This window comes from Clytia hemisphaerica, unplaced genomic scaffold, assembly GCF_902728285.1.
Source record: "Clytia hemisphaerica strain Z4C2 unplaced genomic scaffold, Clytia hemisphaerica genome assembly, whole genome shotgun sequence".
Taxonomy (NCBI): domain Eukaryota; kingdom Metazoa; phylum Cnidaria; class Hydrozoa; order Leptothecata; family Clytiidae; genus Clytia; species Clytia hemisphaerica.
In genome coordinates, this window is record NW_027104543.1 from 763,486 (window position 1) to 788,748 (window position 25,263).

A 25,263-nucleotide genomic window follows, 5' to 3' on the forward strand; every position below is an offset into this window, starting at 1 on the left:
AATAAATGATCATAGAAAAGTGATTATTCACCAATCCATCACATCAAAATAAAAAAGCTTTAAGTCCATTTTTTGGAAAATTGAGTTATGACCTTACCGATGCTTTACACCCCATTTTTTGTCGATTTTTTGGCTCAAATCCAACAAAAACCAACCAAAAGTGGCCTAATTTACAGCTTTTAGAAAAATAAGAATTTTCACTTTATTTTCAGGGTAAAAAAGCTTTAATTCACATCAATTTAGGGCAAAAAAGCCTGAAGTCCAGAGTGGAAACAATTTTGGACTAATGGCTTTTCTAACACAAAAAATATTTCAAATGTTAATGGTTTTTCAGGATTTAAGGAAAAATAACAAAAATGGACTTAAAGCTTTTTTATTTTGATGCGACGTCTCTTATCCCCATGTATTTCAAGCTACATTCACGATACTGATCGACCCCTCCAAAAAAAAACATCAGAAAGCTGAAAATACCTTAGGAACAATGCTGTACAGCAAAACCCTAAAAGTGAATATCATCGCATGTGTTGCAAAAAATCAGGAAGTGGGAAAGAAATTGAAAATATACTATTTAACCAATAAAATTAATGTTTTCCTTTTTCATCATTTTGATTTTCTATTGAAGTATTCATGTTAAGTGTGCACTCGTTATTGACATGGTTTCCAAAGACAAATACAAGCTCACTTTTCGTGATAAGATTCCCATTTCTTGGAAACGAGTGAGCGCGACAAAATAAACAGTACCTCATCATAGTAAACTAAAGTGCCAATTATGAATGAAATCTCTTACGACGCACAGATCCACGTGAATTAATTACAGTAATTTCTCAATGACAACAAGCACATTTCTTTTGGATGATAATACGATTTCGCTTAGACAAAGAAGTGGTGTAATGTTTATGGTGGTGGTGCTTTGAGGAGGTAAATGAATGGGAATGAGAGCTATCTGGTACCTGATCTCTTACCAACCCCGATCTTAATCTTGCGGACGAGCGAACTCCTTTCGGGGTACAAATCGATTTTCGTTTTTGATATGAGCTGTGTGAAGACTCTACAGACGTTTCACTGCTGGAAGACGCTTTTCTGTTTCGGGAGGTCACTGTCGGTTTCAGTTTAATTGTCAATTTCAAGCTCTCGCTGGAAACAGAGGATGTGAATTCACGCCTTATTAAAGGAGATCGACGGTGGTAGTCATAAGAGTCGTCATCAATATCAGAGGTATCAGCACTAGAAGTTGAAACTTCAGATATATTGCTAGATGACCAAGTTCTTTTCAAAGTGCTCACACGATCTTCCATTTTCGTACCGCCTGAACCACTTGGCTTGTTCCCGTAAGGCAGTGAAAATCTCTTTGGCATTTGTTCATTAGCCTTCATTTTATCTATAATTGGAATACTAACAGGACGATTACGGTTTTCGCGTTCAACAAATAGCAACTCAAAATATGGAAGGTCTTTCAAGTCAGGTATTAAATCAATGTATGTGCCATATTTCATTTTGAGTTCAGCAGTGATTTGTTTCTCTTCTCGTTTTTTCTTCTGTTCTAAGGTGTTCCTGGTTCGCATCAAGTAGGTCTTGCTAAATGAAGTTGGAGAATTACTTTGACTGAGTGATTCTTCGTCCGTTGAGACTTCTAAAAGAAAGAAATGAGGGAACTGTTAACAGCCGAAGACTACAGTATCAAAATATAGCAGGCTATTTAAACTGAAAACTATTTTTCTTTTCAAAGAACATATCGCTAGAAACAAAACAAGCTAGATGCTGAATGGACCTACCTGATGATGAAAGTTAGATAGCAATGCGAGGAGAAAAATGAAAAAAAATCAGTCAGAAAATATAGCGTTTAGCGAAAATGCATAACGCAATAAATTCATCATTGATTGTTGATGGGGGGAGAGGGAAGGGTTGTAGGGAAAAAATAAATAGAAAGTTCTGGTCGCAAAAATCAGTTTTATTGACAATTGAATCATGGTTGATGGTGAGCATTGTTATCAATAATTTTTTTGTGTAAAAAACATAGAAATGAATATAAGGAAAAAATCCAATGAAAATCTGCAAACACGGCGATTTCTGGCATTTTCAACCGGAAAATTTTTTTTGTCAAAAATTGAACTCGCCCATGTTTTGGGCATTGTTAATACGCATCTTTAAGCAAAAAATTAGAAAAAACTAATGATAAAATCTTGAGAAAATGCCAAAAAACCAGTTTTTCCGGCATATTTCCGGCATTTTCGGCCGGAAAAAAATGTTTTTTGAAAATCGGGCTTCGTCACATTTTAGGTATTTTTATTTTGCATCATTGTGCAAAAAATCTGAAAAAATAATGAGTCAACATTGAGAAAAGCTATATTTTCTTATTTGGTTAAAGGGAATTTCCCCAAAATACGAAAATCCGTCTTTTAAGGCGAATAAGAATTTTCCGGGAAAAACCACTTCAGTCATTCTTTAGAGAATCTTGCCCTCCATCTTTGTAAAAAAAATCAGAAAAAAGTAATGATAGGATTTTGCACAAAGTCCAAAAAACCCTATTTTTAGGCAGTTTTTGGCCCAAATTTCCCCAAACATTTTTTTTTTCGAAAATCGGGCTCCGACACATTTTAGGCATTGCCATTTTGCATCATTGTGCAAAAAATCAGAAAAAATAATGAGTAAACATTGAGAAAAGCTATATTTTCTTATTTGGTTAAAGGGAATTTCCCCAAAATACGAAAATCCGTTTTTTAAGGCGAATAAGAATTTTCCGGGAAATACCACTTCAGCCATTCTTTAGAGAATCTTGCCCTCCATCTTTGTACAAAAAATCAGAAAAAAGTAATCACAGGATTTTGCACAAAGTCCAAAAAACCCTATTTTTAGGTAGTTTTTGGCACAAATTTGCCCAAATAAATTTTTTCTCAAAAATCGGGCTCCGTCACGTTCTGGGCATTGCCATTTTGCATCATAGTCCAAAAAATCAGAAAAAACTAATGAGCCAATCCTGAGAAAAGCTGGTAACAGACGGACGGACGAACGGACAGGGGTTAATTTATAGGACCACCGGTGGTAGGTCCAAAAAGCAAGCAAAAAAACACAAAATGACACAAAATGATAAATCTATTTGGTAAAAAGGTTTGAGCCCCCCCCTAAGACTAAAAGCCCAATAATAATTGAGACTTTCTCAAACCCCTTACAGGGTTGTCAATACCGACCTTCTTTCAAGCGTTTCAACCTGGATATTCGTTTGTCAGTGTCACGTAAACCATATTTCCCAATCTTCTTTTCTTCTTCTTTACCTTCTTCATTTGTCTCTTTCGAAAATGCGCCTGTTCCTCGCCTGAGTAGAAACAACACCAATTAATTACTTCAATGAGATAAAGGATTGAAGATGAAATATTTTGGATTTCAGGTGGTTTCTATTTGTAAAATTCTCAAAAGAAATTATTACTGGTATCACTGGCTCACTGGTGTCAATAAGTGCAAATTAGCGGTTTTCATTAATAAATATCAACAGTGAGTTTGACACTGAATTTGCAAAATATTGTATTCGACAATCTTATCTGCAAAATTAAGTCCTGCAAAAATTACCCCTTTGATAATTTTGGAGATCAGAGCCATGTGCATTTTTCTCCAGTAGGGGGTGCCCCCTTAAAATTCGAGGGATACCGCCATGTGCTTAGTTTGATCCCTTTATTGGCTAACGAAATAGTGATTTATTAAAGTCCTTTATTTAAACAGACAAAGGTAATATACTGCCATTAAAATGAATTTGAAATTTTCTGAATCTTACAAGCTTGATTACAGTTCACCTATATCTTTTGGCAAGACCTAAAATTTGCAATGTTTGTTCCAAATAAATAAAAAAAGGAGTTCTCACAGGTTCTCAACTAAATGAATTCCTAACATAAGATGGTGGTATATTATCGTACCTCTCACAAGTGATGCATTCACAAAAACAGTTATCATCCCCAAAGAAGTCGTCCCCATAGTTACAAACTAATTCTTCCCCTATTTCAACTTCTTTCAATATTTTGATGCATGCTGTATCACGGCCTGTTGACACAAACTAAAGACAAGAATAGAAGAATTTCAACTTAGAATTTTATTATTTACAAGTGACATTTTTATAGACCTTCCTTGCTATTCAACAGAAACTATAAATTAAAAAAAACAAAACAAAAGAACAGTGAAAACTAATGAGAAAATCCCAAAAAACATTTTCTAATTGACATTGCTGGATCTGGCGATTGCAAAAGATTCTTTTTTTGGAAATCAGGCTGGCTCTGTCACATTTTGCTAAATTGTGCAAAAACTCACGAAAATTTGTTGAGTAAGAATCGAGAAAAAATGAAGGAAACCCGTTTTATGTCGGTTTTCGGCATTCTGGCAATTTTCGAGGAGTTACGGAAACAACATGATTTTAAGACAATCGGGTTAGAGTCCCAGTGTGTGCCTAACTGTGAAAACTCTACAATAACTAGAGAAGAACTAGAAATAATTTCATGCTCAAAGATTATAATTGTACGGGAAATTGTTAGATTTGATAATCTTACCTTGCAATTTGGCCGACAATCTAAAACAAAAGAAAAAAGTAAGTATTTAAGTTTTCCAAACGAATCTTGGGAAGACTGTGTCATGAATGAATTACAAAATATTACCAAGAGACCTAATAAAATTAGCGGACATTTTTCTCAGTAATTAGAAACCTAACAAAGACATAAATACAATGTTTAAATTATTTCTGAAAATAAAATGTTTTGATTTAGTAGAAAGCAATTTTGCGAATTTTGCAAACATGGTGTAGTGAAAAATAAACATCAATCAGTCAAGTAGACTATGGCAATTGTTCGCTCTTGTCAACACAGGTCAGGTTCTATATTCGAAACTATATACAATTTCATATACCGGGTGACCCACGAAAAAGTTCGGACGTTTCTCGGCGTCTTGAGGCCGAACAAATGTCCCAAAGTGCTTGGAGTTTTATTATTTAGAAAGTAGATATCCTAACTTAAAATCCGAGCCATTACTTTTTAAATTTGACGCACAAGTTCCCTAGTTATGAGCTTTTAAACTCAAAATTCACTTTTCGGAAAGTGTAAAAAACAGGTAAAAAAGGGGTATCAAATTAGGTATTTTTAGACGTTTTTGATATACAGTTTTTGAGAAAATCCTTGAAAGTGCCAATTTTTGATAAAAATAGTCTTGTTTTAAAACAAAAACTACTTTCAAAAGTGTTTTAATAATTATTAATGTCATAAAACTCGTTAAATGAGTCAATTTATAAGAGATTTTCTAATTGATTGCATTAATTTAATACCTCTTTTTTACGTGTTTTTTACACTTTCCGAAAAGTGAATTTTGAGTTTAAAAGGTCATAAGTAGAGAACTAGTTGGTCAAATTTAAAAAGTGATAGCTCAAATTTTAAGTTAGGATATCTACTTTTTAAATACCAAAATTCCGAGCACTTTGGGACATTTGTTCGGCCTCAAGACGCCGAGAAAGGTCCGAACTTTTTCGTGGGTCACCCGGTATATTGACAGTAAATAAACTGACTTAGATTTTAAACTTTTTTTACCATGATTCATGAAAGCAGCAGGTCCAAGCCACAATTGTGAACAGTTTTTTCTTGTAGAGAACATAACACTAAAATCATTTTGACCGGGCTGTAGTAGCTCATCTTCTTCTTCTTCTGTCAATTCTGCTATGCAGCCAACCAGGTTCAGAATTCTTTCTCCTTTTTCCCTACATCAGAAATCAACAAAATTGAAAATACATCTAAATAAAAAATCAACAAAATCCATCAGACATTAATTATACAGACATTCATTAGCTATTTGAGTCATTGCATGATAGCTTCATAAATTGAAAAGGTTTACAATTTTATAGATAAATTTAAAAACCATACCACTTTCTTGTGCTTAGAACTTTTCCACCGTTGCTTTCAGATGAATATCTATGACATCCAACAATTACAAATCCAGCATTTGGATCGAATATACGCATATACCTTAAAAGCTGAAATTGAAAAAAGATATGTACTTTGAATATATTGTACTCATCATGCAAGGCGAGAGCTACTAATAATTAATTTCAGATATAATATAGATTTTCATTATATTTCTGCAAAAAAATCTTCATTTTCTTTACGTACATTTTCCAGCCATCTTGCACTAAATTTTTCAAAATCCCCTTTATTAGGCCAAACCTCCATGGTTCTCGTGTAACTTATGGCATGTCCAACTCCAAAAAGGACATAAGTTTGGCGTTAAAAACTGGGGGCCTTTGGCATGGCCATTTATACGTCAAAAGAAGTGTACTAGCCTATTATGTAGATTTAAGAACTGCTTGTTAACCCTTTGGATCCGCACATTATTTTGGTATTTTAGGGTTTTTTGACACCTACACGAATGCGATGAAGAATGACTTTTTGATGGTTTTATATACACCTGTAAAACTATATATTTTCTGAAAGCATATGAAATGTAGAGTCTGAAGAATACATAATCGAAAGTTAATGATATTTGCTCCTAGCAACCAGCCTAGGTTGCCTAGCAACCAAAATTTCTGAAAAATATTTTTTTTTCTAACAATTTTCAACTTTGCAGTCATCTGAAGAGTTCATTAGTTAAGTTTAGACTACGAATATCCAAACAAATAAGACCAAATTTAGTACCATAGTGTCCTCCAGGGTTTTTTGCTCACCCCCAGAAAATTCTGAAAATATCAGTTCCCCCCATATACCGATATAAATTTCTCAAATTTCAACCTGACACAAACGTAAAATTTTGCTGCAAAAGGAATACTAGACAAAATAGAACGAAAATTGGTTAATGTTTCAATCATGATCTAATCACATGATATCATGTGGACTGACCTTGGTTGCTGAGATAAAGTCGAAGTGACTTCACACTTCCCCCCACCAAATTTGCCAACTATCGATGTTTTCCCCCCTCTTTTTTTCCCCCCTTTACTATTCAAATTTTCACTTTCCCCCTCACCTATTCAAAATTGGAAAATTGGTTTCCCCCAAATTTTATCCTTCGATTGATTCTCAATAAATCGAAGCAGGGTGTCTACGGATTTTTTTAGTCAATTTAAGCGTTGTTACTAAAAGTGGTAACGGTAGGTAACGATAGGTAACGACAAGTAACGGTAGGTAATGACAGGTAACGATGAAGTAACAGTTGGTAACGATGAAGTAACACAAGTAACGAGGGGTAACGAAAAAGTAACGAAGTAACGATGGGGAAAAAGCTGAAAATGGTGGCCCTGAGGTGTCGAACTATCAAAATTTGTAAGTTTCTGCGCCAGAGCTAATGGTTCCGGTGATTTTGGGAAAACCTAAAGACTCTGGTTAATCTATTCAAGAATTTTGGAAATCTGATGATTGTACAGCAGGATCTGATCGTTCTGGTGAATATGACTCTGGAGATAATAAATCCAATCGTTTTTATTGTAAATTGGTGTTTGTGAATAAACTGAAAGATTTGACGGCTTTGGTGAATCAATGGTGTTGGTCAATGCAATGATGAAATAAATGGTGCTGTTCAATGTAATGATGGAATCAATGGTGCTGGTCAATACAATGATGGAATCAATGGTGCTGGTCAATGAAATGATGGAATAAACGGTGCTGGTCAATGCAATGATGGAATTAATGGTGCTGGTCAATGCAATGATAGAATCAATGGTGCTGGTCAATACAATGATGGAATCAATGGTGCTGGTCAATGCAATGATGGGGAATCAATGGTTCTGGTGAATTCAATGGTGGAATCGATGATGATGTACTGGTGAATGCAATGCTGCACTCACCAATGGTACTGTTGTGCAGGTGAATGCAAGTTAGGGATTGTGCATTTTTTGTAAGCATCATCTTTATAAGAAATCCATCGATAATTTTCGATTCAAGGGGTATTGACTTTCGGCGATGAGGCGATGATGGCGATTCACAAACACCAATTTACAATAAAAACGATTGGATTTATTATCTCCGCAGTCATATTCACCAGAACGATCAGATCCTGCTGTACAATCATCAGATTTCCAAAATTCTTGAATAGATTAACCAGAGTCGTTAGGTTCTCCCAAAATCACCGGAACCATTAGCTCTGTCATTACCTATCGTTACCTACCGTTACCACTTTTAGTAACAACGCATTTTAAGTGGTTTTTCAAGGTTTTTTGGCAAAGATCTTGGCACTTTTCAAGGTTTTTTGATACTCAGTTGACATGGCTCTCTACAGTGGTTTTGTTTTTTTTTCAGAGTGGTTGGTGAAAGAAAAATAGAGGACGGCAAATTTATTCGCTTTTGGTGGCCGGGGAATTATTTCCACAGTTAAATTCCTATCTCCCTCTCGAAAACGATACCACAAAAAGAATTTTTGACTCCAGTTCCCTAGTCTTCCAACTGTAGAAATAAAGAAAGAAGCAAAAATCAAATGTTTACAGTGGCCGACGAGAGAAAATTTTGATTTTGATAAAAAAGGCCTTGTTTTTGATTGTTTTTTTTCTACAAAAATCAGTCGGCAAAAGAGTTGTTTTAAGGAAATTATTTATTGATGAACGGCCCTGAAGCGATTTGAAAATTGGGGAACAGTCGATTTCTTAGGGCTCATGCAAACTGAAAACTAGTGAGAAAAACTCAGCTAATGATAAAAGAATATGTTGCATTCGTTGCGACAGAATTGCAACAGAAACAGGTGAATATGGAATTCTCTAAATGTTTTAAGCGCGGGAGACAGTTTTTTGGAAATTTCCTTCACTTATTGAATGTCTGGATAAAAATAAGTTAGATTAGGCGAATAGATTTTCGAGACCGGCAAATTTATTTTTTTACGAGTATTGAGCCGGTGAAATTTGACGAAATTTTTTCATAAGTTTGCTAAACATAGTTTTATAAACATTTTTCAACGCTAAATTCAGAATTTCAACTGTGTGTATACTTTTGAATCACTTTTTTATGACTTGAAGATATAGTAAGCCAAAGTTGAGAGCCTTGTGTCTTACGAATATTATAATTTGAACCCCAAACTGATGTGAAATTATTCCATACTTTTGAGTCAAAATTTAGAAATATTAGTCGGATGATATAGATAAAAGACTTGAGAAGAGTAGAACAACAGAGACTTTAGTCCAAGTTTTGAGGTCGTTAGCAAGGTATTCCCAAGAGCTATATCATCCAAATTTATTGTTCATTTTATGTTTCTAAGAGAGGGCAACGAACTAGCAGTACTTATTACAAAAATACAAAGGAATTAGAGGTCCAGTACTTTATATGTTCATGATAATAACCAACATACATGTTGTTTTTTTTATGAGCATAACGTTTTTAAGCATATGAAGGCTCAGATTTGCAGAATTCCTAAACATAACATAAGCATGTCAGCCTGAAATATTTTTCCAGTTGTTTTATCTGTTTAAAAAGGTTTGGTAGAGGTCAAGTAAAAAAAAGACTTTCCACGGTTTCCTCTGGTTTCCTACATTCCACTGCTCCCAAAATCTGAACAAATTTTTACAAAATTTCTGAAATTTCACTAAAAACTTGGCTCGAGGTGAATCATAAGCATGATTCATAAGCATATAATAAGCATAAGCTATGCCTGAATGCTTTGAGAACTTAAGCATACACGAGCCTAACCAAGGGACATACGCTTGCTTATAAAGAAAAACATGTAATATAGTATACAGTATATAATGAATGAAAAAAATCTAGCACTCAAACTCAAAACTAATCTGAACCTATAAGAGTTACTCGCCACTGCCCTATTGAAAAATTGTATGATAAAAGGATGAATAGGAAGAAGTGCTTTTCAAGGTTTTTAACGATTTTTCAAGGTTTTCAAGGTTTTTCCCAGAAAATTGATAGTTTTCAAGGTTTTCAAGGTTAGGTGGTTCATTTTCAAGGTTTTCAAGGTTTTCAAGGTCCCGTGGACACCCTACGAAGCCATCGAACGATAATCAAAGTTATTGAATTTTCCAACTTTTTTTCTCAATTACTTCGATTATTGATCGATTTACTTCGATTAACATTCGATTATACTTTGATTCCAGCATTTGTGCAAAAGCCACGCACGGGTGTTCCGAATGGAAAATTAAGTAGATTTATTTCCCATCCAAGTGTTTCACCTCTCTGGGATTTAAAGTAAATGGAAATCACGCTTGTAGTTGCCGCTATGGTGGCGCATTTAAGAAAACAAAATAATCAAACTTTATTCAAAGTCATCAAACTATAATCAAACAGTGATAGAATATTAATCGAACCTTAATCGAACGCTTATCGAACAATAATCGAACTAATCGAACTAATTGAAGACTTATCAAATTCATCAAACTAGTTGAATTTTCCAAGATTTTTCTGATTTCTATTAGTTCGATTAATCGCATTCTAATACTGCGAATACCTTCGACTAAATTCAATTAATTCGAATTGTTCGATTAGTTATGTCTAGGTTTGTAGAGACCAAACGGTGCATGTGGGAGAGCATCAAAATAATGCATCCACATTCTGTTTTACGAATTACAGGAAAGGTGTATTGAAAGGTCGGAATCCTTGATTGAAACTTTTTTTCTTTACTTAGTGGTCAGAAGGGAAAACCTTCCTGCTATTCTTATCTCCGAAAAGGGTGTCGGAATTAGATGAGGAATGTCGACATTAGAACTTACAGTACCGTCTGGCTCTGGGATTAGTTCGAAAAGTTTAATTGATTACGTAGGTCTGGCCTCATAGATAGCATTTTAAATTTTGAGATTTTGTATCAGTCATCTGAGCAATCTTTTTTGCTATTAAGGGAGGGCCAAAGTTCAGATTTCAAGGTTTCTTTCATCATCTGGGAGGAAAGTTTTACACAACACAAGAGCCTTTTTTCCTTATCTACCGAAGGTCACGTGATCAAAACAACTCGTCATTGCGCAAGAGGAATCGATTCACCTCGATTGAAAACGAATATAACACTTACATGTTCTTTTAAGCCCATCATATCAGATATGATGTTATTCCTGCAATAAGCATTCCAATATTCACCAAGTAAGATGATCAATTCATTGAGGACTGAATGTTCGTCACCATACTTTCGGTACAACGAGACGATATTCTTCACGGCTTTCAAATCGGGTTTTCTTTTTGGAAGTGGTACAAGCTTCATTTTATGAGTCTCAAAGCCAAGCATTGGATCCAAAATGTAAAAACTTGCCAAATCATCTTGTTCTCCTAGTACTCTGGCATGACATTTTTCACCGAGTTGAAGATTTTCAGCCCTTGAAGCTTCAATGACCATTATTTTTGTTGTTTTTTTTACCCAATCCGCCTCAAAAATTTTCTCCGTGTTTTTATCGAAGACATTCGATTTACAATGTGATGGCTTTTTTCCGTGAATGACAGCCAGACTCATTACCAATCTCTTTTCGTTCGCGTGAGAGAAGAAAAAGTCAAAAAACTTTTCCCGCGCGCGCCCGCATCGTGATGGCGGATTGGCGGCCGCCCACGCTAAAAGCTCTAAAGAAGAATGCAAGTAAGAGATTGAACTTTGCTTTTTGACGATTTTGATGGCACTGAGTCTAGTGAAGTAGACTAGAGGATATCGCCATCTTGAAGTTTCAAAAATTATAAGAAAGTCAACATAACAATAAAATACAGAGTATGTTAAAATCCATCAAAGTTTATGAAAGTTGAAACCATAAAAAAACATGAAAATAGCTCCAAAATTTGAAAGAAATTGGTCTATTGTACATGATTTTCTGTTTGTTTTTCTCCAAAAAGAGACTGGATCTAGTTCATGTATTTGCTACCACCTCAAGCAAAGCGAGCCAAAATATGAATGAAGCCTGCCAAATTACGCCGGGCCACTTATCAGCGCCATCCAGTCTATCAAAAAGGCTATAAGTGGCCCCGCCCCGGGCTATAAAGGAGAGGAATGATAGTCGGCCTTTGATGTGCAGCATCCCCAGTCGGGTTCAACTACACTTGCGCGTAAAGCTGAAAATATTTCGGTTGAACCCGCCAATCCCCGAAAAAAACGAGGGCTGGGATTACCAGGCCTCCCTTGACGCGGTCTTGCAAAGTTCCGTAATCTAAACCTTCAGATGTTGAAAATTTTCCCGACCTTCAGAGCTTTAGCGTGTCGAATGAAAATTTCACTACCTGGGTGCCAGATAAATGAATAAGATGAATGGCGCGGGGGCTGGGCTACGATGGCCCCTAAGGCTCACCACGCACTTCCAGTTCTTATAAAATTTGTGAACTAGAACTGTCTAGGGTCATGGCCCAGAAGGCTCACAAGACACTGCGCACTTCCGAGTTTTTTTGTGACAACACTACGCACTTCTAAAAATATTTTAGAGACGCAAAAGTCCCCTCGAAAGATAGCCGTTCTGGTCAGCAAAATAGATACCGAGTTGTAATAAATGAGTTGATGATAATAATAGCGAAGAGGCTCGGAAATCTCGAGTTAAAAAACCGAGTTATGACGTCATTTTTCGGAAATTTTGACGTCATTTTTTACTTTCTATATGACGTCATTCTCAATTTTGTAGCTCGTTTTTTTCCGTGACTTTAAAATTCCGATGAAAATCTCTGATGGTATCTTAATTCAAGTAAGTCCATTTCTCGTTTTTTTAACTCGGTTTCGTTTCTTTTAAATTTTCGAGCTATTTTCCTTCCTTCAGATTCTTGAATTCTCGAGTTATTTTTACAGCAGAAGGCTCAAAACTTCTAATTTTCATGCACTAGGTTGGTCCAATGGTGGAAAATACTAGCAGCGTGGAGGCAAAAAAAACAAAGTTGATATTTGCTCACTTTTTGCTTCCCCGATTTTTGCCACTGGGGGGGGATTTACTGACCAGCACTTAACTCAGAAATTTTAACCTGTAACTCTTGATATGAACAACTCGGAGATTTTAACTCATTTTGCGTAACTCGTCATTCATTTTAAAGACCGAAAAAAAAATTCTTCGCGCGGGCCGCTCGCTTGGAAATTTCCCGCCCTGACAAAAAGTCAGAAGTGCGCAGTGTCACTTGAGCCTTCTGGGCCATTGACCCTAGACAGTTCTAGTTCACAAATTTTATAAGAACTGGAAGTGCGTAAAAACTAGAAGTGCGTGTTTTGAGCCTTGTGGGCCATCGTACTGGGCGGGCTGATTACATACCGTGTGTGTGAGTATCACGCACAGCTCGGATAAGATGAAATATCAATTTTCTCTTTGATTTGAAATGAAAACTTAGAAATCACAAGCCACTTCCAGTGTTCTTATAAAATTTGTGAGCTGGAACTGTCTAAGCTCTCAGACTCGCTAGCCAGGGCCATTAAACGATTCTGCGACGTAAAGAGGCCAGAGTACCATATACAAACTGGAGGAACCGATCGTCAACGCATCCATTAGTTTATCAATAGCGAGTTTACTGTTTAGCGTAAGGGGGTCACATAAACCCTGGATTCGAGAAGGTGCTTGTCTGTTGTAACTCGGACTCTTTGAGTTGAACCAGAATATATTTTTTCATATAGGTACGTTTGAAGCTTAACTTTCACTAGTAGAATATAAAAATCTATCTCGAAGAAAATTTTTTATCAGAAGTGTGCAGTGTATATTTTGGCCTTCTGCTGGGCCATTGAACCCACTCGACAGTTCCAATCCTTATAAAATTCATGAACTGAAAGCCTTAGGGGCCACCGTAGGCGGATAGACAAATCTCCCAAACCTCCTCCCCGCCCCCTATCGCACGCGCACCACCCAATTTCTTTCCGTGAATAATCACCATCATCATAGCTATAAAAGTGCATACATATTTTCCGTCTCTTTACTATCCCTAAGCACACAGACAATGACACCGTCTATAACAACAGCATAAGCAAAGGAAATTTAATAAATTAGTAGTGGAAATCGGGTCTGCCACCTCACCCACCCTCGTCCTCGTGTTGCTGGTTGTTATTTACTACTTTACAGACAACCGTTATGGTCATCCTGCGAAAAACGGGGAAGTCGATTAGCGAGCTGCTGGGTCAATAAAATGTTTATTATAGCGTTGAAACAATCAAGAACAATCAGGTAACATCTGTTTTAACCATGACCTTAAATCCAGGTTTGGTAAATCGATCAGCTAGAAAATAAGCATGTGTCCTAACGAGACAGGGGTATAATCGAGGTCATCGCATCGTGTTCTTGTTGTCTAGTAGTAGGGAACCTTTTCAAAATAACCAAACTAGCAACCTTTTATTTTTGATAGAACTTTAGTGGAACCTATAATTAGCGTGGACCGTGGAGAGCTAAAATAGGGGTTTTACTTTTGGGCCATTTCGTGCAAAATGATTTGTCCGCTGATCAGAGGGTCCACTAATTGAGTGGCCCGCCTAACTTTTATGATGATTTGATTAGAAAACGGTCGGGGGAAATTACATTGTCCGCTAATCAGAGGTGTTCGTTAATTAAGTTAAGCAAATTTATACAGAAACTTTCATTGTTAGTTAGTTTCATTATCTGCCGGCTAATACGAGAGGAAGAAATGAAATAATGTCCTTTGGTTGACACTCTAGTAATAGAGGAGGGACATAAACATTGAATTGAAGCCGAGAAAGTTTTGTCTTTTCGTCCGATGTCGTCAGATTTCTACATAATTAAAAAAATATAAAAGTATTAAGAAAATTTAAAGATTCATACCTTTTTAAAAAAGGGAAGAAATTGTGTCGGGGATTTAATTTAGCGGATGACTTTAAAAATTATAAATTGGGCGGAGGAAGGGTATATTTTTAGCCGAAAACGCTATCAATAAGGAAAAAACCTGTTGTAATGCCTGAAATAGCACAAACTTGTGGAATGAATAAATTAATTTAAATTTGGCGGAAATTTAATTTGGTAAATTTTCTTCCTTTAAGGTAACTTAAAAATATTTTTTTTTTCACCGTCTGATATAAAAGTAAATCAAAGGCAAAATCCAATGAAGGTAAAATTACGAAGCTAAGTGGAAAAAGATTACAAAATGTCACCAATTCAATGTCACCTTCAATCTAGCAATACCAGCATTTATATATGTAAGAGCCGCAACTTATATAGGCATAAGCTGCTTCAAATCTTTCCTTGGCTTTCTTATTTTTTGCTTAGCCTTCGATCATACTTAGTATTTAATTGGTCAGCCTAAGCTGAGCATTCAAATAGGTAAAATTCAGTTCTTCCATCATCATAAGACGACAAAAAAAAAATCCGATTTTCCGATCTCACTTTTATTTCTAAACTTTCTTCCGATCGGGTTAATTTTTTGGGTACTTTTAGCGTGCGTTGTTTTTACAGATCATAATGTAGTTTCAAGATGGCGGCTCAAGCGATAGTCAGATGTGATACATCGGATCGCCCAAAGTACCTTCATGTTTTTATTTTATTTTCTTATCTCTGATCCTGTCTTTCTCTTTTCTGACTGTCTGAGTATCTGAGACTTAGTTTCTCATTTCTGACTGTGTTTTCATACCTGTCAATCATTTGTCCATCAATTTCGACCAACCTAATTTTCGCACCGAGTGGGATTCGAACCATCACCAAAGAAATACCTTTTGATTCGGAAGCCAGCGCTCTATCAGGTGAGCCATCGCCGCACAGCAAAATCACGCAATTCATAACATATTATATCGAACTGGCAAAAGACGGGGGTAATGTTATTGTAATATGGGTAAAAGTACCCCTCTTTTAAACCTGACTGAAATTCGAGCCGTTACTAGCAACCCTGCGGGGCCCAAGGCGCCGAGTATGCACCCGGCACAGTGACAAGCCGTTACTAGCAACCCTGACCCTACCTAACTGTTAGTTAATCAATTCCAAACAACAAAACCCCCGGAAAGGTGACTATCAGCATGGAATTATTATAGACACTGGAAAAACAATGAGCTGAATTTTGCCAATTTCTCATGTACAAGCCTTGTCCGCAGTAACGACATTATTGTTCACCCTCCTTCCACCATTAAATGATTTCTCATAGCATTTTAATTGCATTTCTCATCAAAATACACTTATCCGATTCCCAAATGAGACTTTAAGTTCCCCTCCGAGATTCAAACTCATTTAGTTAATTACTAATTATACCTCGTTATGACGTTTTAAATTTCGAGAAAGATGCAAAAACATGCTATGTATAAGAAATTGAATATTGACACCAGATATTTTTAAACTTCAACCTAAAAAAGCCACCGTGCCACCACGTGCCACCAAAAGATTTTCATACCACAGTGGAGCTATGAGACTCACGTCTAATATATATCAATCTCAGCTCTTCTCGGAGATATATTGGAAAGATATTCCGAATTCAAAATTTCGTGCCATTATAAGCATTTTGTTTGATTTTACTCGACTGATGATGTTTTTCTCACACCAGATTTCATAATTGTATTCGCTTGGTATTCTAGCATTTATTTTCAAACTTTTAGCCAGCAAAAGCACGATCAGAAAAAGTTAGAGAACTTTTTAAAAATAAGAGTATTAATCATTTTTCAAAATCACAGTCCTTCGAGCCGCCATGACAGTTGTCCTTTGCGGACAAAGCTAGAACATCGATTGTTTTCTGAAACAATAGAAAGACAATACTCCGCTCTCCACCGTTTCATTCGATGTTTATCCAGAGTCTCTATAATAAATCCATGCTATCAGCGACCCGTGGATAAAAAAATAAAAAAATGAAAAATAAAAAAATGAAGGTAACTTTGGGTGATCCGATATAACTCTTTCCGATGTGATAAGTCAGTGTAGTACCAAAGTATTTCCAGTGTAAATCTGTTGCAAGCTTCAATTTCTGTCATTTATTTTTTTAACTCGGCAAATCAAACACATGATTTTCATCAAGGGGATTCTTTTTCTACATACTTTGAAGGTTTAAAGCTGTTTGCTCAAGTTTTTGTTTATGTTGAATTTTCTGATATATACTTTTTATTGCTGCTTTTTAAATAGTTTTTGCAATAAAAACATATTTTTCTTGTTTGCCTCTAGGGGGATTGATGGTGTTATAATGTTATTGGGATTTGATAAAGTTTTACAAAGTACAGCTACTGTATAAATTTGATATAAAGACTGGATGCAATCGTGCTTTTTTGGACTTGGACGTGTTTTGTGATAAAGTCGAATCGCAAAAAAATGTTTGGTTCCCGTCATTCTACTTTAAAAAGTGGGAGTCGTTCGGCCGGTCAGTCGAAAATATTTTTCTGTTAAGAAGCAGCTATACGTCTTGTTGAAAGGGAATTCGTGTGGACTGATCCGAATTTTAAAATTGAGAAACCGTGGATAAACTGGTGTTTTCGGTTTACTCTCCATTAGCATGCGGCTCTCTACTTCGATTTGAAAACTTTTAAACACAGAGCGTGCAGAGCAGAGGTCGACAGTGGAAATCCAGCAAAGCAGCGGAAAAGCTTTCCGACTCTCCAGCTCTACCTGCTGACCGTAAATCAGATGATGGGAACCAAATGATGACATCACATCTCCTATTATTTGACTTGCAAAATTATGACAAATGGTCTTTGGAATTTGATCATTTATAATTATATTAATATTAATATATACAGTTCTTGTTGAAATTGATGAAACTATTTTTCACTTAGTTCCGGACGCAGATTGTGTTTTTCTAACCTTTTTTAACCTTGGCACACATTTTGACTGAGTGATGGAATGGAATGAATGGCGATAACAGTTTATAGATATCTCTTATCAGACTTGCCGAAAGCGGGCTGCCGTCAAGTTACACAACATGCACACTCTCGCCACAACTTGCACAGCCATAACAAACAGATCAATCTCTAAAAACGAATACAAGAGCAAGGCGCTTGTGATTGATTTGGCTTGAAATAGAATTTTTTTTTTCAGTTATGTTTTGAAATTGTAAGGGTAAGATGTATGTTTGATATGATGTGTTTGTTACAACAAATATTATATAGATTTCTATATATTTTTACATATTTTTTCTTCTTTCTTAGACTTGAAAATGAAACACAGTTTTCGAAATATATTGTCAAATCAAATTAAATTGTTGGCTACAGATTTATACAATCTGGTCTTCATTTAACATTGTTTTAAAGTTTAAAAAACACTGCCAGTGCTTGGCACAGAAGAGAGGACTCCCAGTTGAAATTAATTCCTACACCGCTACCCTGTTGAATTTATTTATTATGGTTGTGTGTTTATTCCGCCAAGGCGGTAAATCAATCGCCCAAATTCATAGACCAATCAAAAGCGAGTTTAAAGCAAAACGGGGGAAAAATGAGCTTCCCCGCATAGTTATGAATTTTAAGTTTTGCTTTCGATTATCATTTGCGACCAGCAAAGTCTTCAAGATGGTTGTGTGCATGTTGTGTAACTTGACGGTTACTAAACTACAAAATTTATTTACCCAGACTGGAGGGGCCATCCATATAGTATATACGTACACAGTGAAGGGGGGAGTTCAGCAAAAGCGTACATCTATTGTTTAAACAAAGTCATTTCTATTGTTCTCTGCATACAAGGGGGGAGGGGTGTCAAATATTTGGAAAATCTTTGCGTACGTACTATATAGAAAATGCTAAAGAGAAGTATACTTTGAGCTTCTCGTGGGGGGGGGGGGGGGGTTGGAGGAGCTCTCAGGCTTGTTTTACATAATTTTAAATCAAGTTATCAAATGTTTCACATTTTGTACATTATTCAACATATTTAGTCTACTCTGTTTCAGTGCATCTCTTACATCTGTTAACCCACTTATTAAAGCGATCTAGCTAAGCTCTATTGGCTGACCTTCCAGCCTCGGCTGGTTTATTATATTTTAAAATAATTAAAAAAAATTAAAAAATATATTTTGATTAAAAAAAATAATATTCCTTACAGTACAAAGAAGGTGTAAATTTCGGAAAATACAAGATATTTGAACAAAGGTAGCACATTTTGGCAATCTTTTAAAAGTTTTGGCTTGTAAGGTTATATTCGTAGAGGGTTTTTATCTTCTCCTCATAAAGTGCTCATTATTAAGTTAATAGAGCGTTACTATGCCTTGTAAGGTTAGAAAGTTTAGAAAAATGGGACAGTAAGAGTCGAAGTTTTGGTCAAACAAAAGGTCGTTTTCATAGATCAAAGGTTTCCCCCTGGAAGCAAATCTTTATATCACACACTGTCTATACATTGAAGAATACTGCTCAAAGTATGTGCTTGGAAATGGTACCCACAAAAAGATGCCACTATAGTTCTTAAACTTTGTTGTATGTTCAGCAGTGCTACATAAAACGAATGAAAAGTATATCTACAAAAAGTCCTATAATATTTATGGCAGTAAACAGTGGTATTTTATGTTTTTGATGTAAAGCCCCTCCCCTCAACTTCAATGGTTGTTTAAGGGGCTTATCAATCATAAACATTTGGAGGAAGGGGACTTAAGGAACTTATAAGCATAGCTAAAGAGTTGTTTTTAAGGTTTACTGCTAAAATATTACAGAGTAGATTGTAGCGGTATGCATAACACCGCGATTGAGTACTGCTACTACCATTAGGGTAACACACTCCAACCAAGCTCCTATCGAAAGATTTAGCTTGGCCGATATTTTGAAACTGCCCCTAGGGTTTATATAAAGCTCAGTGGAAACAGCCTTAAACCACACTACAGTTAATACATAAACGATTCGTAACCACAGCCACAGACCACAGCCCATAGTAAACAATGTCTTCCACAATTTACAAGCTCTCCATGACGCGTGATGGGATCAAATGACTCCTTGTATTTCCTATATAAAATTGAAAAAAAAAAAAAATGAACTAATGAATAATGTTCCATTAGGTGAGACCAATTTGATTAGTTATTTTACGGAACCGACCGACCCTGAAATTCCAAAAATCGAAACATTTATTTTAGTAGTACATCTTTATTGTCATTGCTTTACAGATTCCCAAATTTTCAAAATTTTGGTAGATTTTCCAAGGGTTTGAGAAATTTATGTTCAATTTTTAATTTTATCCATGATTTCCACCTTTTTGTGCCTTTTTATTTTCTATTTCACATTTTTGTGCTGCTTTTATTTTTATTTTTTCGCCGACCGACCGACCCTCATTTTTTGGATAGCTTGGCCCGTAAAACAACAGATCGAATTGACCTCGCCTTAAATAACCCTACTGCATAGCAAGTAAAATTTAATCCTTGTATTACACACTCGGTTGTAATGGATGAAAAATCATTGAAATTATTTTCCAAACAAATGACCCAAAGAACTACTCACCAAATTTCAGACCTCTATACAGCTCTTTGAAGTGTTTTCGTCATAATAATAATTCTCAAAGACCCACCCACTGGGACCCCTTTCCAACTGGTAAAATTGGCCAAAATATTGTCCCCGGTGGAAAATTACCCTCCAATATTTGTCCCCAAAAATAGCATAGTATTTGTGAAATACTATGCTATTTTTACCATCCCCATTGAATTTTCTGACTTGAAAACAAAAGAAATGAAATCCCCAGCCACAAAGAATATGGGAATATCAATCCCCATCGAGTTTCAGTTTGTTATTTATATCCCCACTGGCTGAAAAAACTCCACTGGGTGTGTGAGAAGGGGATGTGTCATAAAAACTCTTACTTTTGGCTTATAAAAGCAATGGTCCTGGAAGGGGATAATCAGATGGTTTGAGATATTTAGATGGCAGAAACCTTCTGTTAGTAAAACCTCGAACTATTTCTGTGTACAATTTTCCAAAATCCAACGAGATATCAAAATTTGAAATTTTTGAAAACTGGGTTCTTACACGGTTCTTACGTTGAAATTCGATTGTTTTCATCCTAATAGGCAAAAACTTGTAACTTAAATAATCTCGACTTTGGAAAATAGTTAGGCAAAAATGTTTTGAGATTTTGCTCAGGATAATAGAAGGATCCTACCTGTCAAATATTACAAACCATCTGATTATCCCTTTAAGTTAGCTTAAACTTACCAAGATTCTGCTGATTTGATTTCCATGTTCCAAAGTAAGTAATCAGCATGCATACAAGACAACCAACAAATGGAAACACTATCAAAACCTCAACAAAAGTCGAAGTGTAATTATCCATAGCTGAATGCTCGTTATCTGGATTATTACTTAAAATACCAATGATCATAAAATCAACATAAACCAATATCTCATAATAATTATACAATTTGGATTGATAGGGTTGTTTATAAACAAATATGCCAGTGAAAGTGATCGAAAGAATCAACAAGAGAGCATTCGTACCGGTGAGCTCCATGATGAGCGTGAAGAGGGTAACATATAGGGTGTAGAAACCGAATATTAAGATTATCTTTCGACGACTGACAATCGAATCTAAAGATTTGGCTTCAATATGAACATACTCGTGTATAGTTTGATTTCGTTTACAATACACTTTCAACATGAAGATTCCAAGCATCATTAATCCAGTACAACTTGTGGTTATAATACTACACCAAAATAATGGACGATGTCTTTGTCCATTAAACTCCTCTTCAGCATAGTTGAAAACACACATACGATCATCAATAGTCATCCCTTTTAAAGCATTTACTGAAAATTTCATGATATCGATATAATACAGTAAAAACACGATTGGCCAGGATCGTAAAACCGCTAGCTTGAGATTCATCTGATTCTGAAACACCCGTGCTGAGATAAAGCATAAAACTCCATAAAGGATGACCCACAATGCAGCTGAAATGAATCGGACCCAGATCTTATGTAAATCATCAAGACCATCTATGAAGCAAAATGGATACATGAATCTGTCATCACCATGGAAAATGGTGAATAAGAAAACTGAAAAATTACCAAGGCTGTTTGTGGTCGTCATTACCAATGTTACTAATTGATAGAACAAGATAAGGGGTAGATAAAAAGACGCATATGTAGTATAGTTTGATGCAGCGATGAACAATAGGAAAAGGGTAACAATGACAATAGCAAGGATCGGCGTCCAATAGTGATTATTTGTGCCTCGGCAATCTGCGCATTGTCGACCACCAATGGTTGTACTGTGATTCTTACGACACTGGCTACATAATCGTGATGCTTGATTTCGGGTGACGTCACAAGGTTGTGTAAAATTATGCGTACAATATTTTTGGATAGTTGACAATTTACTCTGTTCGCTACATATAGCGCAATAATCTACTGGGCATGCGTAAGAGTTACCTTGTGGTGAAATCCAACAATTTGGTAGCATGTGTAGCGCATTATCGGACGTACATTTAGCAATAAATCCACTAGCATTACATTTGCATTTGTTTTGGTGTAGATAATACAGCGGTGGGCATTTGGATAATTTCACTGTTAAATTTTGTGTTAATTCTCCTAATTCACTACTAACGTAGAAATCAAGTGTATAATTCTGAGATGATTGTCCTTGTAGAGCCACATTGATAGTGTGGTCTGGCCCAACAACATATGTATTTTTATTCAATAAACCGAAACCATTTGTAGAATTATCTAAATCTTCAGACGTATTTCTAATTTTCCTGATCATTTGAACTTGTGATTTAACAATTTGATCTTTCTCATTCGTGATGTTGATTTCAGGTTTAAAATAAAAACCAGGCACTATGTTTCGCCATTGAGATGATACGAGTGTGAATTTATCGGCTGCCGTACTAACAGCATTTAGAGGTTCTCCAGTAAAGAAAATACGTTCTTTGTGTGTATCGTTGAAATTTAATTGCTGACATAGTTTCATGGTGGATGAGTAAAGATGTCTACCATAAACTGCAGCAGTGTTATAAGTAAAATTGATGGATCCGGTAAAAGAGGTTCTATTCTGTGGAGCGAAAAAACATTTACAACTTTTCTTTTTGAAAAAATGGAACACAAACATCGCACCTCCATCTCTGGATGCTTTGTTGTTACTGAAGACTATATTAGACGTGGGGGTTATTTTGAACCTGGCACACTTGTATAAAAATGCAGCACCACCATATTTTCCGCTGTTGTTAGCAAGCGTTAGGTTACCATTAATGTAGCTCTCTGTAGCACCAAGAACCATTGCAGTTCCGTTATTTTGTTCGATACGATTGTTACCTAAGAATTTTAGATAACCATTGTAAGCGTAGATAGCAGATCCTCCTGCATTGAAATCACAAAAGTTATTAGTGAAATTCGAATTGCATATAATGATTTGATTACTATCAGGGCTACTTGAGAAATCAGCAATATAAAGAGCACCTCCTGAAGTCGATGAATTGTTATTGGTGAAATAAGTTTCATTTAATGTTAGTCTGTTATTAAAAGTTCCTTTTTCAAGATACAAATACAGTCCACCACCATAGATAGCTGAATTACCATCGAATCTACATTGTGAGATATTGATAAGCGTATTATTTATATCATTCATCAAAAACATTGAAATTCCACCACCTTTACCATATCTGGTTTCTGCAGCTTTGGCACCCTCACTTGGAAATTGATTATTCCCAGAAGAGAAATTAGAGTTTGATATTTGGATATCACCAGATGATGCATAAACATCTTGGTAAAGAATCCGGATTCGATTAGCCTTTAGTGAATTCATTCCAACATTCCCACAGTCTTTTATCAAGATGTTTTGACTCTCGTTTCCATGGAATATGATATTCGTTAACTGTATATTTATACTATGGTCAAATGTTAGTATACTGTCCTCGTTAGAAAACGAAGGGCAATTTGTAAATGAAATTCCTTTAAAATTGATATTCGAGCAATGAGTGATTGATATGTTATAGGGTTTGCCTTGACAATCAATGTTGGATGTTTGATTCTGAGATTGGATGGCAAAATTGATACTTGAATGGATAAGTATTGATACGTTTAATGGGTACGATTCGACTGAATTCTTCAGTATAATACAAGTATTATCGAATAGTTTAGTAGAATGATAAGCAGCATATAAGGATGGACAGTTTACAGTTTTCGAGTCTTGGGAGGTGCACTGATCATATTGTGGATCGATATAAATCTTTGTTGATTGGTTAGAATCACATGACGATTGAGTGGTGAGAATCTGAAAACTTTCTTTTGATTTGACCAACATTATGAAAATCCACAATAAGTAAGTCATTGCTATTGATTTTGGTGTCATTTGTTCTTAAATTTTATTATTTTTTACTGTAAAAAAAAAGAAATAGATTGAAAATATATCAAAATCACAGTTTGCTGGAAAAGGGGTGCAGTGTGAAGAGTACAGAGGTGTACTGCTGACCGGAAATGGAATCGTTTTTTAATTTTATTATTTTGGACAATTTGCAAGAAGAGCGATCCTGCATGGAGCTGAAACTCCAAAATTAATATGCTTTCCTCACAAATTTTCTAAAAAGCAGGGTTTTCAAAGTCCAGTTTTGAGAGATCATATGATGGCTTTTGATTTAATGAATTCTACGTCAACTTTTAAAGATAAGACTTGTAAAAACAACTAAAAAAAAGACAAAATATTGATAAAAATTAATAACATTACAATAAACTGAAATGAAATATTATTAAACAAGTGATACTTTTATGGACCTACCTAGTTATGCATTTAACACATATATAATTGATATCTACGTGAGGGTGACCATTAAACAATCATTCAGAACACAAATAGTGACGATCTATTAAAATTAGTCGTTTGTTTCTTATAAAAAAAAACGTTTAAAAACCAAAATTTCATGCTCTTGAAATATTCTTTCGTATTCAAGACTTCGTGAGCAAAAAAACATCTATCTCATCAAAAAAATTGAGTAATTTGGCTAAGGACATTGATGTATGCTTATTAATAGTGATTCTTATAGATAAACATGCTTTTTTTGAGCCAACAAAATTTTTTTGAAAAAATCTACTTGAGCCATCTTTTACCTAAGATGGTACCCTACTTTCATGCAAAAAATCAGAAAAAGTTAATGATTCAATTTTTCACAAAGTCTAAAAAACCCGTTCTTTAGCCGTTTTTTGGCCCAAATTTGCCCAAATTTTTTTCTTTCGAAAATCGGGCTCCGTCACATTTGAGGGTTTATAGTTATGCATCTTTGTGCAAAAAATCATAAAGAATCAAAGAGCCAATCTCGAGAAAAGCTAATACCTAAGTAATTGATAATGTGCTTATAAATAAATATCTAATTTGGCCAGTTTTTCTATAAAAACACGCCAAGCAACCAAAATTTCATGTCTAAACACACACATTCTTCAAAAGTAAGCCCTCATGAGCAAAAAAAACATCTATCTCATAAAAAAAATTGAGTAATTTAACTAAGAACATTGATATATGCTTATTAATAGTGATTTTTATAGATAAACATGCGTTTTTTGAGCCAACAAATTTTTTTTGAAAAAATCTGCTTGAGCCATCTTTTACCTATGATGGTA

General features: G+C 35.4%; 2 protein-coding genes across 2 annotated transcripts; both read right to left on the reverse strand.

Annotated features, from left to right (window-relative positions):
* Nucleotides 1-567: 567 nt before the first annotated feature.
* LOC136822662 (histone-lysine N-methyltransferase KMT5B-like) lies at nt 568-11,345 on the reverse strand. The gene is made up of 7 exons (XM_067078952.1): nt 10,933-11,345; nt 5,880-5,989; nt 5,550-5,716; nt 4,527-4,546; nt 3,903-4,039; nt 3,186-3,310; nt 568-1,630 (listed from the first exon to the last, which is right to left on the reverse strand). Exons 1-7 carry the CDS (start codon nt 11,248-11,250, stop codon nt 825-827), a joined length of 1,683 nt encoding a protein of 560 aa, XP_066935053.1. The 5' UTR covers nt 11,251-11,345; the 3' UTR covers nt 568-824.
* Nucleotides 11,346-18,820: 7,475 nt separating this feature from the next.
* On the reverse strand, nt 18,821-24,026 carry LOC136822612 (uncharacterized). The gene is made up of 2 exons (XM_067078878.1): nt 20,875-24,026; nt 18,821-19,677 (listed from the first exon to the last, which is right to left on the reverse strand). The coding sequence occupies exons 1-2, from the start codon at nt 24,002-24,004 to the stop codon at nt 19,628-19,630; spliced, it is 3,180 nt and encodes a 1,059-aa protein (XP_066934979.1). The 5' UTR covers nt 24,005-24,026; the 3' UTR covers nt 18,821-19,627.
* Between the last annotated feature and the right edge of the window lie 1,237 nt (nt 24,027-25,263).